We start from the raw sequence: 18,186 nt of genomic DNA on the forward strand, positions 1-18,186 counted from the left end.
CCATTATTTTATACCCATGGTGGATTGGGATGTGATTCACTGAATTTTAAATACACTATATGGTCAAATGTATGTGAACACTTGACCCCATCCATCCATCCATCCATCCATCCATCTGCTGTACCACTTATCCAACAGGGTCGCGGGGAACCTGGAGCTTATCTGAGGGAGCATGGGGCACAAGGAGGGGTTCACCCTGGACGGGGTGCCAATCCATCGCAGGTCACACTCACATGCACATTCACACACCCATTCATACACTACTGACACTTTGGACATGCCAATCAGCCTACCATGTATGTCTTTGGACTTGGGGAGGAAACTGGAGTACCCAGAGGAAACCCCACCAGCACAGGGAGAAGAACACAAACTCCGCACACACAGGGAAGCAGCAGGAATCGAACACCCCAACCCTGGAGGTGTGAGGTGAACGTGCTAACCACTAAGCTCCACTCTTCTGGGAAGGCTTTCCACTAGAGCACACAGTAGGGGTGCTGTATCATGGCTAAACCTGTGCTCTGACCCCAGCTTCCTAACAAGCTGGGATATGTGGAGAACAAGAAAAAAAATGACTATACAGTAATGTATACGTGAAAAATAAAGGGTCTTATTCTATTCTACTACACAATAAACTGAATAAAGATTTATTAATTGCTAACTAATTGTATCCTTTATAGATAATTATAGATGTTTCCCAAAAGCTAATGAGAACATGATCCTGCATGACCCACAACAGGCTTCTGCGAGACCCCGTGTTCGTCACTTGGATGTGGTTGCAAAGGGGATTTCAGCTGTAATTCAGTGTCTGCTGCGGCTGACGTGAATGTAACTGACGCTAACGATTTTGCTGATGGGATCCTCTGGGCATTACGAAAATTTCAAGACAGGATGATGAAACTCTTCATGACAATTTAAAAAAAAATACCTGAATCACCTTCACATTTAGTGCTCCTTTACTCCCCGGCAGATATGAAGATCTACTGTATACTACTTTGAAAGGCATTATACTTGACTGTAAGAAACTGTTCACTGCAAATGCTTCCAAAGGAAACAGCAAGCTGTTCAGTCAAGTCTTATCAACATGTAGAAGTGCCATGTGCTCCAGAGAGTGACAAGGCCACTTCAAGGACATTGCGATACTTCCTCTTTTTCAGCGTTCCAATGTTTCTGAGACCTTAAATGTAAGGTGTTTTTATATTTTACTGACAATTGCGCTGACATGATGAACCAATGACATTTATTTTCTTTCTGATGCCTGCTGTTTGCTATTAATTGAAACTCTCTTATACTGCTAAATGTCATGAAATCACAGATCGCTTGTATAGAAATACAGATTTGAGTTTATTACATGAATATAGCAAACAAAACCAAAGGGCAAGATTGGTCTCAAAACCATAAAACAGACAAAGGTCAGGAAATATACAAACAGCCCAATAGTGGGGGAAAAAAAAGGACTCAAGAGAAGATAAAGCTGGAGCAAGATTGTGCAAATAAACCATAAACACACTGAATAACTGTGAAATGAATACAGTTGTGAAACTTTATTTTCACGAATAAGGTGCTAATCCTTTATTTCTCCAAAAGAACCTGAAGAAAAAGAACAAACTTGTGCTTAAGTAATCAGGTAATGTATATTTCTAGCAACGACATTTACATTTACAACATTTTACAGACATTCTTATCTCATCAAAATAATCTTCATGGATCAGGATCCTATCTGGTATGCATCAGGAATTTCTATAAGCCTCCTAATGCAAGTCAAACAATCACAAGAGCAGCTAAATCTTTATATAATGGTGCCTTTGCACAACTGCTACTGCCACCATAATACAAAAGCCAGCCTTAGAACAACAATGGGATCAACCCCAACAATCCAGATGGCAGTTTTGTGGTGCCAGACCACCGCTGTGAAGCTCCAGTCATGTCTTCATACAATGTACATATGGGACTTCTTAACAGTGATCACAGCTGTTCCAGGAGGTATTCCCAAAATCAAATATCTAGTATATTTTTATTAGTTGCTGTCTTAGTGTTCCATGAAAATGTAATATAGGTTTTGAGACATTGGAATGACTCCAGCAGAAAACCCAGTCTTTGGCAGTGTTCTATGCAAATTTGGATTTTCTTAAGTTTCTTTGTTCACCTACTGTATTTTCATTTATCACTTTTACACCATCTGCTAATGCTTTACCCTGTAGTCCTTATACATTGGTACAGTTGGGCCTCCATACAGATAATGTCTGGATGTGTGTCTCTACTCAAGCGTCTCTGCTTGATTTTGCATCCACTAAGAGTGTCTAGAACATGTAGCGTTTGTCCAGCATTAATGGGGTAATGCGTGGCTCAAATGATCATTATACATCAGTCAGTACAGGATTTAGAGTTTTTTTTGTGAATGTTGTGCCCAAAAATGCTTTTCTTCAAAATTTGTGATGCAACTTGTGGGGTTTTTTGTTGTTCTTTTTTTTTTTTTTTTTTTTGCAGAAAACTACTTCAAATAGCGAAATTGCAGTTGCATGAAGTCTTTCACAGTGATGTTTGTTGGTAAATGAAACCTTTTAGCTGTACTCATGTTCGACACATGTGAATCGTAGAGAGCTTTGACTGAATGCGTGTCGTGATGACGTCACATGATACGTCTTGGCCCAAATCTGCGGAAAATCTGCGGTTATTTTGAAAAATTGCAAGCTCCTCAGAATATTGTGGAGTATGCTTGATTTTGCATTCATTTCTGCAATCGCAAAATCGCAACATCCTGGAAGGACTGATAAATGTCCTGAAGTGTCAGTAAAGGAAAACTCCATGTGTACCCATATCCTGCTTATTTATACAGTACACTGACAAATTTCACCCACCCAGAACCTGCATCAGGTCACATAGAGACCACATTTTCCGGTGCTCTTAATTTTATTTGAAATTGATTAAATCACTAGTCTCACTTTTTTTTAATAGATGCGGAATGGAGGACTCCACATGTTCCACCCAGCAGAATGAAAATATAAATACTGGACATCAATGTGCAATATAAACATTATTTACAGTGCTTTGCATAAATATTCACCTCACCTGAACTTTTGTTGCGTTACAACCGTGAAATGAATTGACTGAGATTATATGTCACGGATCTAAACAAAATAGCCCATGAATATAAAAATATTTTCAAAATTATATAAAATGTAAACATTGTGATTGCACTAGTATTCACCCCTGTTACTGTGAAACCCCAAAATTATTTCTGGTGCAACCAGGTGCCATCACAACTCACATAAGTAATTGAATGGAGTCTACCTGTGTGCAAGTAAAGTGTCACGTGATCTCAGTGTAAACACACCTGTTCCTGGACGGCCCCAGAGTTTGTTAGAGAACATACCAAACAAACAGTTTCATGAAACTATTATTAAAATGTATAGAATATGGCAGAAAATAAGACTCTGCCTAGAGAAGGCCATCCACCAAAGGTCAGTGAACAGGGAAGGGGGCCATCATTCAGAGAAGCAAGAGACCATGAGTAGCAACATGATGCTACCACCCCCATGCTTCTCTGTGAGGCTGTATGCTCTCAGGGTGATGATCAGTCTTGAGTTTCTGCCAAACGTCTCACTTTGGCAGAAATAGTTTAAAAAGTAGGAGTTTCTACATATATTGCTCTGGCAATGTACCATGAGAGTCATTTTTAACACTTTTGCCTATACCAAGCAAAGTACAGAACACTGCTTTATTTAAAATATACATGATTATGTTGCATTTCTTGTTTGTCCCTATTGTCCCTGCTGTGTTACGCATGCAAATGTCCAAACTGCTGCTACTCTGCCACCAGGGGGCCCATTATACTAAAAATGCTCTCGTTTTTACATTTCTTTCCCTCACATCATTGCTGTTTGTTAATTTAACATGTAATTTGACCAAATGAATATTTGTGATTAATTAAATCCTTCCTTAACAGGTCTTGTTGAGTTTCAGGCAGCCAAGGAGAAATAAAATTAGTGGGATAAGCTGCGACCAGTACAGGGTGAACCCAGAAGATTTTCTGGGCTCTTTACTGTTAAAGCTACTATCTATGAGATTTACTCCTTCTCATATGATAGCTGATGCAAGTACATTTTTGATGGAAGTATAAATATATAAAGTATGTTTACTAATAACAGGAAAGGAATCATATATTTAAAAAGTGCATATTAAATGATTAAAGTTTACCGGTGTTTGTGTGTTGAAACTTTCAAAACCAGCAGCTTGAAATATACTAATACTCCTGTGTGGTGTAAGAAATCAGACTGATAAGTATGCCCACAGGAATTTCTCTTGACCATATGTTCCATCTCAGTGTGAGTGAAGTGCTTCTGCTCGTTCTCTCAGCTGAGCTGGTAAACCCTGCTTTCTCTGGATCGATGAAAACAGCTGAAGCCTTTGCCACAACATGTCAGAGTCAACATGTCGGAGAAGACGACAGAGTCATTACTTTACAGCACTGCTATGAAGAGTGGTGTACGCTGGGATGTTCATAGTAATGCTACAAATTTGGATAATGCAGAGAATTCATATACATGTTATAATAGATCATGAACAACAATTCATATCACAAATGAATGAAACAAATTTTAAGGATGACTCAAAATGTCTGCCCTAAACTAACCATTTTACTGAATAATGCACTAAATGTAAAATTCTGTGGAGCTAAAAGCAGTGAGTGTGTGTGTGTGTGTGTTTGTGTGTGTGTGTGTGTGTGTGTGTGTGTGTGTGAGAGAGAGAGAGAGAGAGAGAGAGAGAGAGAGAGCACCAGCAACCTGATTAGATCACTATGCTCTGAGGAGATTTGAGTATTTCTTAATTTTGTATGAGGCCCTGTTCCCCAATCTGCTCATTAACCATCAGTTTTAAGCTGATTAATCAGCTCACAATCAACCTTTTTATTAAAGGGGCATTGTGTTTGATTTCTGTGTGTGTGTGTGTGTGCATGGTTGGGTAGTGGGATATGTGCTAATCTTTGTGACCAGTTCTCATGCTGTCTGTTTCTGTATGGTATACAATATAAAAAAGAAAGAAACAAACAAACAAAGAAAGAAAATGGAGGATCTGAATGAAGGACTTGTTGAAGATATAAAAGAAGGAAAGAACCGGAAATATACGTGCACTTCTATACCGCCATGGTGTTACCAATATGGTGTCCAACACAGGAAACAATAACCTGTACCACTATGTGTAGAATAGACTGCTAGTCTATTTTAGTCTAGTCTATGCATACACATTATGTAAAAAAATGTATAGGGTTACTTTTTTGGCTCTATGTGACTATATGTTGTAAGAGCTTCAAACTGAGAACTGGTCTAAGAGCATCTCCAAAAATGTAATCGATTGAGTAAACAAAGTCTTTAAACTGGGGACTGGGGAACATGCTCGTCTGAAACATAATTAGCTCTGAGACATGTCTGAGACACGCTCTGGGTGTCATGTTAGCTGGAACTAGAGCTCCAAAGTCGACTAAAATGGCCAGGATCTGCCGTCTCTTTCTCTGGCACTGTAGATTGCAGAGGCGTGGAGCTGGTGCCATTTGATAGATACTGAATATCTCTTCTTAGCGATTAAAGCATTAGTGCATGAATCATTGCAATCTAGAGCGCTCTCTGTATCTTTTAAATCTATGAATCACACACACACACACACACACACACACACACACACACACACACACACAATGGATATAGTTTGATTTGGTTTCTAGATGAAAAATGCAAAATAAAAAAAATCACTCTATCTATATAATATATCCATGGAAAAATTAAGAAAAATTTGAAAAAAATAATATGTGAATGTATCCAGCAACAATACAGAAATCTAAAATATACACCAAAATCGACTGGGGAAAAAAATCTGCTGGCGAATAACTAAATGAAAGCGAACATTTTGCTATGCCACACAAATCTCCAGAGCTGATGTGAAGAAGGCAGTTAGGGAGAATAATATATTCTTACCACATTCAAAAAAAATGATGCAAACTTTTATACTGTTGTTATTTTATTTTATTTTTTTACTATTCATTTTGTCCTAAGGGGAATGCAAATTCACCTCTCATAACCTGTTCTGCAGCTAAGTGCTCTAAACCTTTAGAAGAACTCCACATATTAGAAGATCCACGTTGCCTAAGCAGTAAGAATGTGCATGTTGTTGTATTCACATCACTGTTTTACAGTACAGTAGTCCTTTACTGTAGAGAGGCCTTCATTATCCAGCAAGATATTTTGCCTTTGTGAGAGTTTATAAAAAAGGTGAGAGAAGCTATTATTATTATTATTATTATTATTATTATTATTATTATTATTATGAGGAAAGAAAGAGCCAGTAGTTCATCATCATCATCATCATCATCATTATTATTATTATTGTTATTATTATTATTAATATTAATATTAATATTATTGTTGTTGTTGTTTTAAGGAAAGAATGAGCAGGCAGTTCGGCATAATAATAATAATAATAATAATAATAATAATAATAATGATGATGATGATGAACTACCGGTGCTTTCTTTACTCATAATAATAATAATAATAATAATAATAATAATAATTATTATTATTTATTTTATTTTTTTTAAGAGGAAAGAAGGGCCGGTAGTTCATCATCACCATCAACTTTATAATTATAATGATAATTATTATTATTGTTGATGTTGTTTTAAGGAAAGAAAGAGCAGCAGTTTGTCAATTATTATTATTATTATTATTATTATTATTATTATTATTATTATTATTATTACAACAACATCACCCCATTGTGCTAGCCTATCAGCTAATTCGAGGTTTTGATTGGAGGTTTGATGTGTCACAGACCTGAGACAGCTGTTGTGGGCGGGGCTTTAAGACGGCGCTCGAAAAGGCTGGGTTCCAGACAGCTCACTACTCCTCATTCAAGTGCACTACATGTGGCCATATAAATAATGACTTATACACACTACGTAGTGCACTTCATGTAGAAAAGGACGTGCTTCCGAGAGAGAGAGAGAGAGAGAAAGAAAGAGAGAGAGAGAGGTTTATATTAGCACAGAGCAGCTCAGAGTTCATTCAGTACTGAGACTCAGACAGAAGTGTGTTACAGATTTAAGACTAACAGCAGAAATGAGAGAAATAGTTCATATACAAGCCGGACAATGCGGCAATCAGATCGGCACCAAGGTAAACACCTCTTTACGCTTCTCTTTTCTTTTATTTACTTTAATTCATAATAATACAAACATGTAGAAAAAGGGTCATTATATATTCCCCTTTAGTATTAATATTATTATAATTAAACTACTGTCTTATTAGGACTCGGCAGCTATAGATTTCACCTGTTATACACTGCATGTGTAATGCAAGTTGATCAGCTGCTTAAGGGTGTGGCAGGTTTTGTCCCAAACCTCATACCACTCTGGATGTAACAACTGTGTCCAAATACACGGGTATAATTTCAGTTTATATTTACTGTGCTTGTTGTACAGCCATATGAATGAAAACTGTTACATTTCACTAGTTTTAGATTTATAACCCACCATATAAAGTTTGTATGATGGCACAACCAGACAAAGGGAGGGGTACAGATACATTGGGATACATTGGGATACATTCACTGATTAGGTAGGAGAATAAAGTCCCACAGTTAAACACCCAAATAAAAAGAAAATAAAATCCATTTTGAGAGGTGGATTTCTTTTTCTCTCTCTCTTTCTTTCTCTCTCTCTCTCTTTCAGACATTACTTCACAACTCAAGTTTATGACCTCATTTTAGCTTCTGTTCCTTTAATATTAAATTATAAGGGGCGAAAAAAAATCTAATATGAAACCATGTCTCAAGCTTATCCTTTATCATTATGAGAACATCTTAACCATAATGCATTCACTTGGTTCTGATTTGTTTGCCATACAGTCCATCACAGATTATGTGGAAATGAAGGACTCCTAGGACATAAAAGTTAAATCGGGAAACATTTAAGGGTTCTTTAGGTTGTCCCTCTATGGAAACCATTATATATTGCATGTAGAGCCCTACACTATCAGAGAGTATTCATAAAACCCCTTTCTGATAAGAATCCATAAGTATCTCATGAGGAACACTTTTTTATTTATTTTTCAAAAGTGTATTTACCTGATCTATGATACTTAAATAGATAATAGGCTTGACTTTCGCTCTCCTACTAAACTAGTACCGTACCTGTTAGAACTTTGGTGCCGGTCTATTTCACAATATTAGTATGCGGTTTAGGACAGATCTGAACGTGTTTCCAAATCTCGAAGGCAGTAAAGTTTGTTCAAGAGTTGTGTTCTCACTTATTGTTGTGTGTTATTTTTTTTGTCACACTCAGTTTTGGGAAGTCATAAGTGACGAACATGGCATTGACCCAGCAGGCAACTATGTGGGAGACTCGGTCCTTCAGCTGGAGAGAATTAATGTGTACTACAATGCGGCAAGCTGTGAGTATATGATACTGTGTGAGTGTGTGAACGTATGAATCAGCGTCCTTATTGAACGTCCCTCATTCCCACACACATACCAGACCAATATCTCTAGCCCTCACTGCGACTGGCCTCCATCTTTTAATCGTGTCGTCACTCTAAAAGAATGCATTCAGCTCCCAAACCCTAACGTTAAAATGTTTGCAGTATGTTTGAATGCAGGTTTCTGTTTCAGCACTGAACCATCATACTGATACTGACATGAGTGTGTCTCTACTTTTCTTGGATGTAAATAAATGGTCTAAATGGAAAATAACCTAGTGAATAGAATTATACAGTCTGCCTGTGTGGCTGCGTGTATTGTTTTTTGTAGCACATAAGTTTGTACCTCGAGCCATACTGGTGGATCTGGAGCCGGGGACGATGGACAGTGTCCGATCTGGGACATTCGGACAGCTCTTTAGACCTGATAATTTCATCTTTGGTGAGTTTTCCTTTCCCAAACTGTGCTCTAGGGTGCTAGACTGTGGAAGTTCAGTGATAAACGTTCTGACACACTAGGTTGTATATACAAATCCCAGCACGACCAGAAAAGACACTGGTGGGCCCTTGAGCAAGTCCGCTAACCCTCATGTCGATGCTTCATTTATGTTCTTACTCCCTTAAAAGTTGCTTTGATTGATTGCATCTTTCAAACGAATAAAATATTAGCGAGTTGGTGTGTGGAAATGGCTGATGTAATATGAATGCTGTCCAAGTCTGTTTAAAAACTTTTTTACCAGAACCATATGAATTCCAGATGTTTGCTCTCTCTAACACTTACCTGACCAATTTAATCGGCATACAACAGCTCTTTGTTTTTTATAATATATGATGAAAATGTGTGCTTGTATTCAGCATCCACCTAGTTCCTGAAGCACTAGAGTATATTCTTAGAGTGATCTGGTTGACCATATCATTTGCAAAGATGATCATATGTATTTAATACATATATAAATTTTGCAGGTTAAATGCAGATTTGTTCTGATGTTTAGCTGTTCATATCTAAATGATCTGATCTAGCAAGGGTATACATGGGCTATCAGGGCTATTTGTTGTAAGCAAATGTCTTAAGGTGGATTATTTTGGACTCTTCTGGAACCCAGGGCATCACCATTACAATTGATCGTAAGCGAAAATGCACAGAATGGTATGAAGTGAGGCTAGGGCTGACTTCTTTCTAGCCCAAACTGTAGCTTCATGCAGATGACTTTTCAGCAGGTGATTACACCCTAGATCTGATCACTGGCTGATTCGCTGACTCATTCATATACATCATATTACAAGGGGCGTGTGAAGTACAGTCATGGGTTAATGAATTCAAGAGGTTGCTTATTTACCATAAGTTTAGTGTTTTTATTGGTTTGAGGAAAGGGTTACTGTTTAGTAAGTGCTTGTGTGTAATCGTTTGCCACACATCATTCTTATTACATAACTGATGAGAACTCGTGATATAATGCATTGCTAAACCTTTACAGTTTCATTGTCGTTGTTGTTGAACTATGGGTGGATATTGGATTTTAGCCAACAATCTTGACTGAGGCAAGTGTGGGATGACTTCAGCATGCATGATGCTAACTAGTGGTCATAAACTTGGTTTGTATACTTGTCTGCTTTCTTTCTTTTCTCCTGAATTAGAGTTTCCATTGAGGACTAAACCTCACATGGTTTAGCTGGCTTCTTAACAACTGTAATTAAAAAGCTCCAAATCTAACTCCATACCTACTAAACTTGTGATCCAGTACCAATACTGACTTCTCTAACACACAAGATGTACATGGCTATGTTGTAGCTGAAATATTTTAAAAGATGAGCCAGGCTACCCATTTCCAAATATAGTGTATATTCAAGAACCCGAAAACATTCTTGCTTGTATACTAGGTGTATAAGAAGACGTATAAAGCACTGATTTGTAATTAATATAAACAGTTTCAGCTATAGACGTGCATGTTTGATATCCCTTAGACCTCCAGGGTGATCTAACCTTTTGTAGGTCCCATACATTACACAGTTCATGCCTTTGAACCATCACAGTAGACTTTCCACACTCGATATGAACGAATGGAAAATGAAAACCATGCAGTCCATTATCTGTCACTTACAATATACAAAAATAAAATGAGTTTGAATAAAGGGCCATTAGTTTTTACAAGAAAAGATGACAATAGTCATCACAAACTCTTTCTTTGATGTACAGTAAGACAACTCGCATACTCCGCCGTAAAATCTCTGTCTAACAGTTTTCTTTAACAGTGCACAGAAGCCTATGGAATTTTCCCGGACAGCCGTGCATTGCTAATACTTCGTAGTCTGAGTGATAAATGGGAAACAATTGGCACATGGATATCTCTAACTGCTATAGGGCGGGGGGTGTGGAGTGATTGAATTCCCTTATTTTTTTTTTTTTGTTTGGTCTAACGCTTTGTTTTCGTTGCCGCTGCAGGACAGACAGGTGCGGGGAATAACTGGGCGAAAGGGCACTACACAGAAGGAGCCGAGCTTGTGGACTCAGTGCTGGACATAGTGAGGAAGGAGTGTGAGCACTGCGACTGCCTCCAGGGCTTTCAGCTCACCCACTCGCTGGGAGGTGGCACTGGTTCAGGCATGGGCACGCTGCTCATCAGTAAAATCCGTGAAGAATATCCGGACCGCATCATGAACACCTTCAGTGTCATGCCCTCACCCAAAGTGTCCGATACAGTGGTGGAGCCTTATAACGCCACACTGTCTGTGCACCAGCTGGTGGAGAACACGGACGAGACGTACTGCATCGATAACGAAGCACTTTACGACATCTGTTTCCGCACACTCAAGCTCACGACACCAACGTATGGTGATCTTAATCACCTGGTTTCAGCCACCATGAGTGGAGTCACCACCTCGCTGCGCTTCCCTGGTCAACTGAATGCAGATCTCCGCAAGCTGGCTGTAAACATGGTTCCCTTCCCACGCCTGCACTTCTTCATGCCCGGTTTTGCCCCACTGACCGCTAGGGGGAGTCAGCAGTACCGTGCCCTCACCGTGCCTGAATTAACACAGCAGATGTTCGATGCTAAGAACATGATGGCTGCATGTGACCCGCGTCACGGCCGCTACCTGACTGTGGCCACCGTCTTCCGAGGCCCCATGTCCATGAAGGAAGTGGATGAGCAAATGCTCGCCATCCAGAACAAAAACAGCAGCTACTTTGTTGAGTGGATCCCCAACAACGTCAAAGTGGCTGTGTGTGACATCCCACCCAGGGGACTCAAGATGGCGTCCACTTTCATTGGCAACAGCACGGCTATCCAGGAGCTGTTCAAGCGTATCTCTGAGCAGTTCTCTGCTATGTTTCGACGAAAAGCCTTTCTGCACTGGTTCACCGGAGAAGGCATGGACGAGATGGAGTTTACAGAGGCCGAGAGCAACATGAACGACCTGGTGTCTGAGTACCAGCAGTACCAAGAGGCTACAGCCAACGATGGCGAAGATGCTTTCGATGAGGATGAGGAGGAAGTCAACGAGTGAACCCTGTAGGCTGATACTCTCATCACTCACTGATTGTGCGCACACATTTAACGTTATGTGGTTTTTGTTTTGTTTTTTTCTCTTTAAGCTGTGATTTAACTTTTTTTTTCTTTCTTTTTTTAAATGTAAAACCCTAGTCAACACTAGGAAAATAAATATTCCTGAAATTTGAAGAGATCTGTTTTTATTCTTTAATATTTATAAATAGTTCTAAAATAATGCAGAAGTCATTGTTTCCACAGACACTGCAACCACATGTACAATTATAGCAGGACTGGAGCTTACTCACTGACCTACTCCATGACCTAATGAGCTAAACAGACAGGATATTCTGCAGAAATTCACCGGCCAGATAATATTTCTATCGCCACACTGGCGTGAAGCTCGGTTTTGCGTTGGCATCGAGGAAGTGAACTCTGCGTCAGTCACTCTAAATGCCAAATCCTTTTGTTCATTTCCGCTCATGACTTTATAGCAGATGTGCCTAGAGAGGATATAAATCCTGCTCACCGTGGCCTCGGTTATCCCCCAACAGCTGCTGAGCAAGGCATTCCTCGTTCAGAGCTGTGCAACAAACAATAGAGGAAGTCCAGTCTCGACAGAACTATTTGTAGTGCAACACAATGACTGATGCAGCAGGGTGCAATCCTGTCATCAGGAGAATTACCTTTTTGTGTTTTAACAATGCAAACCATTCACACATACAGCAAAGGGGGGGAAAAAACCAATGAGTAAGTATTCCTTTACAGATGTGGACTATAATTTTTCTGGACTCTATTTTCCAGATGACCTAATAACCAGAGAATGGCATAGAGGGGATAGACAGACGAATGGAACAAAAAGAAACATATCCTTCAGCTCCATATTACAGTCCAGAGAAGAAAGACATTTTGACATGTGCACTCTGGTTCTTTCAAATACCTAACAGCTGGAGTGGATTCAGTAGGACAGGGCGTGGTTTTTCATGACACAGCAGGGAAATGCTGCTCTGAGCTAGATTAGATCCTAGATTATCCAGCAGGTTTAGACATGTTTACACATTTATTAAAACTTTTTAACCCCAAAAAACAATGAAACTTTGTACTTTGATTAGATATACACTACCAGTCAAAAGTTTGTGGACACTCGACTGAAATGTTTCTCATGATGTTAAAAAGCTTTTGATCTGAAGGTGTATGATTAAAAGTTTGAAATCGGTGTTGTAGACAAAAAATAATTGTGCCGACATTTTCATTAGAAAACTAACATTTTATTTACAAAAGGATCTTTTTTTTTTTTTTTTTTAAATGGGCGACTCGGAGCGAAATATTCCGAAAAGCAGCCACTAAGTGTCCAGCATCGGTGTGAACTCCTTTAATACTGTTTTAAAAGCAGCTCAGGGAAATTCCTCAAGAAACCGGTCGAGAAAATGCCAAGAATACATTTCTGGAAATTCTCTGCAAAAAGGGTATTTATTTTGAAGATGCTAAAATATTAAATTATTTTGATTTATTTTGGATTTTTTATCACAACATAATTCCCATAGTTCCATTTGTGTTACTCCAGAGTCTTGATGACTTTATTATTATTATTCTAAAATGTGGGGAAAAAAATTTAAATAAAGAATGACTGTTTCTAAATTTTTGACCGGGTGTGTGTAAAATATTATATTATATATATAAATATATATAATATTTGAAAGGCATTTCAACAAAACTATCATTTGTAATATTACCGTAAAGTTGCTCAGCTCTGCTCCTTTCTCTTAAAAATAATGTTAGTAATGCATTTTATAGCTCCTGTCTAAAACCCAAAGTAAGAAAAAAGAAGAAAACAAATCTATTAGGAGAAAAGTCAAGTTTTAGGCAGACATTTTAAAATGGGAGAAGGATGGTTGCAGTTTTTTTTTAATGCAACCATCACACAAAAACACTGACAACCATCAGAAACAAGCAATGAGTCATCACAATGTGCCATTATTATTATACTTCTTTGTTACATTATCACTTCACACTATTTTTTGCTTTTAGATTTACTGAATTTTTAAAGTTAGGGTAATTATGATAAACCATTACTAATGTTCCTCTAAGGCAGTATAGTAGCTAAAGCATGTAATGTTACCATATTGCACCACCAGGGTCACGGGTTTGATCCAGAGCTAAAGTTGTGAACGGTCTGTGTGAATTTTCACCTCTTCTCCCCTGTTTGTCTGGGTTTTCTCTGGGTTCACTGGTTTCATCCACTTCCCAAAATCATGTTGGTAGGATTGACTTGGTAGATTGGTGGCTGTAAATAGCCTGTGTTTTTACTGAACAGAAAGTACAGAGATTTTCCATGTGAAGAAAATCCAGATTTTAACGTTTTCAACCTTTTAAAAGCTCATTACCCCATCATTAATGGAGAAAACGTAAAACAAGTGCAGAAAATAATCTAGTGTCACCTAAAGGAGTTACGGTAGTGTAAATCAGTGGTTTTCAAAGTGGGGGCCACCAGGGGGCGCCCGGGGGGCCTCAACAATTCAGTCTGCCCATCTGTCCCACTAGTAGGTTTTCTCTTTCTCACTCTGACAACCACACACACAATCAATTCCTAATGTAATGTGATGTAAGATGTAATTATTAATAAAAAAGGGGGATATATTCAGAAGTCTGTATTTTTAATGTGTTTTAAAGACGTTTTGCACAAAGGGGGCCTCGGTCAAATGTTAATGCCATTTGGGGGGCCTTGCCCTGGAAAAGTTTGGGAACCCCCAGTGTAAATCACAACCCCTATTATCAAAGTTACTATATTTAGGGGTCCAAGCACCAAAGTCAACTCTGACCTAATTGTGTTATATTGCAGGAAAGTTTGGGAACAGAAAGCTCTATGGAACAACAAAAAAAGAGAAACACTTGTAATATTTAAATATTGTTCATGAAATAAATTCATACTGAGGGGGTCTGTGGAATATTTTTTACTCTTAGTCACAGGAATGTCCCTGGCTACAAAAAAAAAAGTTTAAAGCTCTAAAGACAACATATCCTGGGTCTTACTTTGATATTAAAGACTCTGTCTCACGCATACTTTCCCAAAAGAATGAAGACTGCAAGAATGATGTGCACTGCATATTATTGAACAGTAAAAAGCCTAAACATTATATTCTGCAAATACACTGCTAATCAGTTTGCTTAAATGGGAAAACTTTAGCTATCCTGTCCTATATATGACAAACCAGTAAGTGCATGAGGGGCTTCCTTCCTAGTCATTCAAATCCACAGGCCATTCCTCATGAACAGCTGTGTAAACTATTTTCCTAAATCCTAACCCACATATATCCACACAATATAAAATATATACCTCTGTATGAGCAGAGAGCAGTGAGACGGTATGTTGGCAGGGGTTGGTGATTTTCGCAGTAGGTGCTGGACACCGGGAGTGTAATTCTCCCTCTTGGATGTTTTATTGCTTCTCCAGAACTGTTTATACCACAGCTCACTCTGCGTGTGGATCTGCTCCGGTGAGTCATAGTCACAGTGAAATACACCAGATCCTGAAACACACTGGGGTTCAGACAGGAAATGACCAGTATATTACACTTCCAGCCTCATTACACTGTGTAACTTTTTCTTCCCAGTGTGTAAATGCTTTTGTGTTAAAAAAAGCTTAAAGTGTGTCAGCAAATCATGTGATTTATTTATTTATTTATTTATTTATTTGTAATGTTGCTTGGTGAACATTTTACTTACTGTGTGCGCTAAGGAACGAAGCACAGAGTTGAAAAGTTTAAAAATGTTTACAAATTCTTAATTTAACCCACTTGTAACGGCCTTAGTGCTGATGTCTGGCTGTATACACTGTATTTCAAGGCGTGTTAGTGTTATTCACATAAAATCACAAAGAATACACAATGGAGAATATGAAGTCTCAAAGCAACAGAGGCTATATTCAACATGAAATAACACTACACTAACATAACACTAACACATTGCCATGGAACTATGCTACATATATTGTTAACGATTAGTTAAAGACTTAATGGGCATGTGCAATTAACAAAAGTAATACTGTCGATTCCTGTAAACTATCCTGTAAATTCACTTGATCATGATAAGCAGCAGTAGTAGAGGCTTTGTTTGTAGGATTTCCCCTCCTCTTTTGTTCCCAAAGCTGGAAAAACAAAAAAAACAAAACCACAACCCAGCTCCCCTTTATGGCCTCAGACTGCAGTCACAAACATATTACCTAAAAAGGCCCCGGTCCATTACTGTGAATTTAGTTCTACAGGACATGAAGTGCTTCTGATTTAGTGCCCTCTGTTGGACTGATGGTGTATTACTGATGCGCCTCTTTAATTACACCACAGCAGTGTTGAAGTCTTGAATCTGGTTACTGAAAAGGAGTTTCTTTAACAGCAGCTCTGGTAATATTAGGTTTATATTAAAGCACTCATTTTAATATGCCATCGTTTCCATAGTAACCACTAATTCACTGGGACTTGTATGGGGAACACGCTGCCTAATCTATTTCTACAATAATAAACTGATTCATTGAGGATGTGCTGTTATCTAGCAACAATATATATAAAATCAGTAAAACATTCTATAAGGAACTTTTTTATTTAGCATTTTTGGAAGGAGTCTCCAGTGTCAGAGCGTTGTAACGGTTGGAGGTAAATGTGTTCCTTGATGTTTTCCAGCACAGTGTGAAGGATGTTGCGTTTTGCAGTTTCTCAGTAACATGACAAGCTGCTTTTTTTTGGGACTTGTTAACTTTATCTTATTAAAAAGAGAGGCTGGTGAGTGAACAACTGTTTATTGCATCTATAACACATGATAAATGGGTAGTTCACTGAAAAATGAAAGTTCTGTCATCAATTATTCACTCTTATGTCGTTCCAAACCCATAAGACTTTTGTTCATTTTCGGAACACAAATGAAGACATTTGAATGAAATCTGGGAGATTTATGTCCCTCTGTTTACAGTCCAATTAAGCAAAACTTTCAATCTCTTAAAAGATCATAAAGGCATTGCAAAAGTAATCCATGTGACTCCAGTGGTTCGATCCCAATTTTATGAAGTGACACGGAAGTTTTGTGTGCACAAAGCAACTAAAATTATGGCTTTATTCACGAAATATCTTCACTTCTGCATAGACCTCTGACGCGCGTTTACGAGAGAATAAATCTACCATGGTTTGAGGTGAGTATGTGAAGATTTATACATCCTGCATGTTTGCACAATTATAAACTGAAGGCTTCTCTTACTGGTTAGCTACATTAGCATCATAGCTTCAGTGCAAATCTGAAAAGATGCTAATTTCAGACTCTGACTTGATTGAAATTGGCGCTAAACGTGGAAATATGTTTTAAATAAAAGGCAGCATGTTCGATTGATCATGGTAAATTCATTTCACATTGCACAATGACTGTGCTTATTAAATATAAACTGGATCAAGGACTTATGACCACCAGATGGCAGTGTTTTCAAACTTTAAATCCTGCCAGTGCTGATCTTATAGTATTGTGTAATACTGTGTTTTATTTTAGTGATTTCCTGATGAGCTGATGAGTTGAAGCTGAGGTGTGTTAGAGCAGAAAAACACTAATTAATGGAGTGCAGGTGGGGTAAAAGAGCAGAATCTTCCAGGTTCTTCGGTCCCTCCAGGATTTTGCGATTTTTGCGATCACAAAAATGAACACAAACTCAAACAAACTCCACAAATATTCGGAGAAACGTGCAATTTTTCAAAACGATCACAGATTTTCTGCAGATTTGGGCCAAGACGCGTCATGTGACATCGTCATAACGCGCATTCAGCCAAAGCTCTCTTCGATTCACATGCGTCGAACATGAGTACAGCGAAAAAGTCTCATTTGGTAAATGTAAACGGTCTGCACTTATATAGCGCTCTCATTCACCCATTCACACACACACACCAATGGTAGCAGAGCTGCCATGCAAGACACTAACTTGCCATCGGGAGCAACTTGGGGTTCAGTGTCTTGCCTAAGGACACTTCGGCATGTGGAGTCATGTGGGCCGGGAATCGAACCACCAACCCTACGATTAGTGGACAACCCGCTCTACCACCTGAGTCACAGCTGCCTCAACAAGCATTGTTGTTTACCAACAAACATCACTGCTAAAGCCTGTGCAAAACAATTTTGTGAAAGTGCAATTTTGCCAGTTTTATAGTATATATAAAATAGTTTTCTGAAAAGAAAAAAACAAACCCCCACACACACACACAAAAAGCCAC

The 18,186-nt window shown here is 38.5% G+C and overlaps 1 protein-coding gene across 1 annotated transcript; it reads left to right on the forward strand.

Annotated features, from left to right (window-relative positions):
* Positions 1-7,003: 7,003 nt before the first annotated feature.
* Positions 7,004-17,623, forward strand: tubb6 (tubulin, beta 6 class V). Its single transcript, XM_053636051.1, has 4 exons — positions 7,004-7,166; positions 8,333-8,441; positions 8,797-8,907; positions 10,906-17,623. Exons 1-4 carry the CDS (start codon positions 7,110-7,112, stop codon positions 11,967-11,969), a joined length of 1,341 nt encoding a protein of 446 aa, XP_053492026.1. The 5' UTR covers positions 7,004-7,109; the 3' UTR covers positions 11,970-17,623.
* Positions 17,624-18,186: the final 563 nt, after the last annotated feature.

Source organism: Ictalurus furcatus, chromosome 1 (genome assembly GCF_023375685.1).
Source record: "Ictalurus furcatus strain D&B chromosome 1, Billie_1.0, whole genome shotgun sequence".
NCBI classification, from domain to species: domain Eukaryota; kingdom Metazoa; phylum Chordata; class Actinopteri; order Siluriformes; family Ictaluridae; genus Ictalurus; species Ictalurus furcatus.

Coding starts and splice junctions, on each gene's coding strand:
- tubb6 (XM_053636051.1), top strand. CDS start 7,110: ATGAGAGAAATAGTTCATATACAAGCCGGACAATGCGGCAATCAGATC. Junction 7,167..8,332: donor GCAATCAGATCGGCACCAAG/GTAAACACCTCT, acceptor TGTCACACTCAG/TTTTGGGAAGTCATAAGTGA. Junction 8,908..10,905: donor ACCTGATAATTTCATCTTTG/GTGAGTTTTCCT, acceptor TTGCCGCTGCAG/GACAGACAGGTGCGGGGAAT.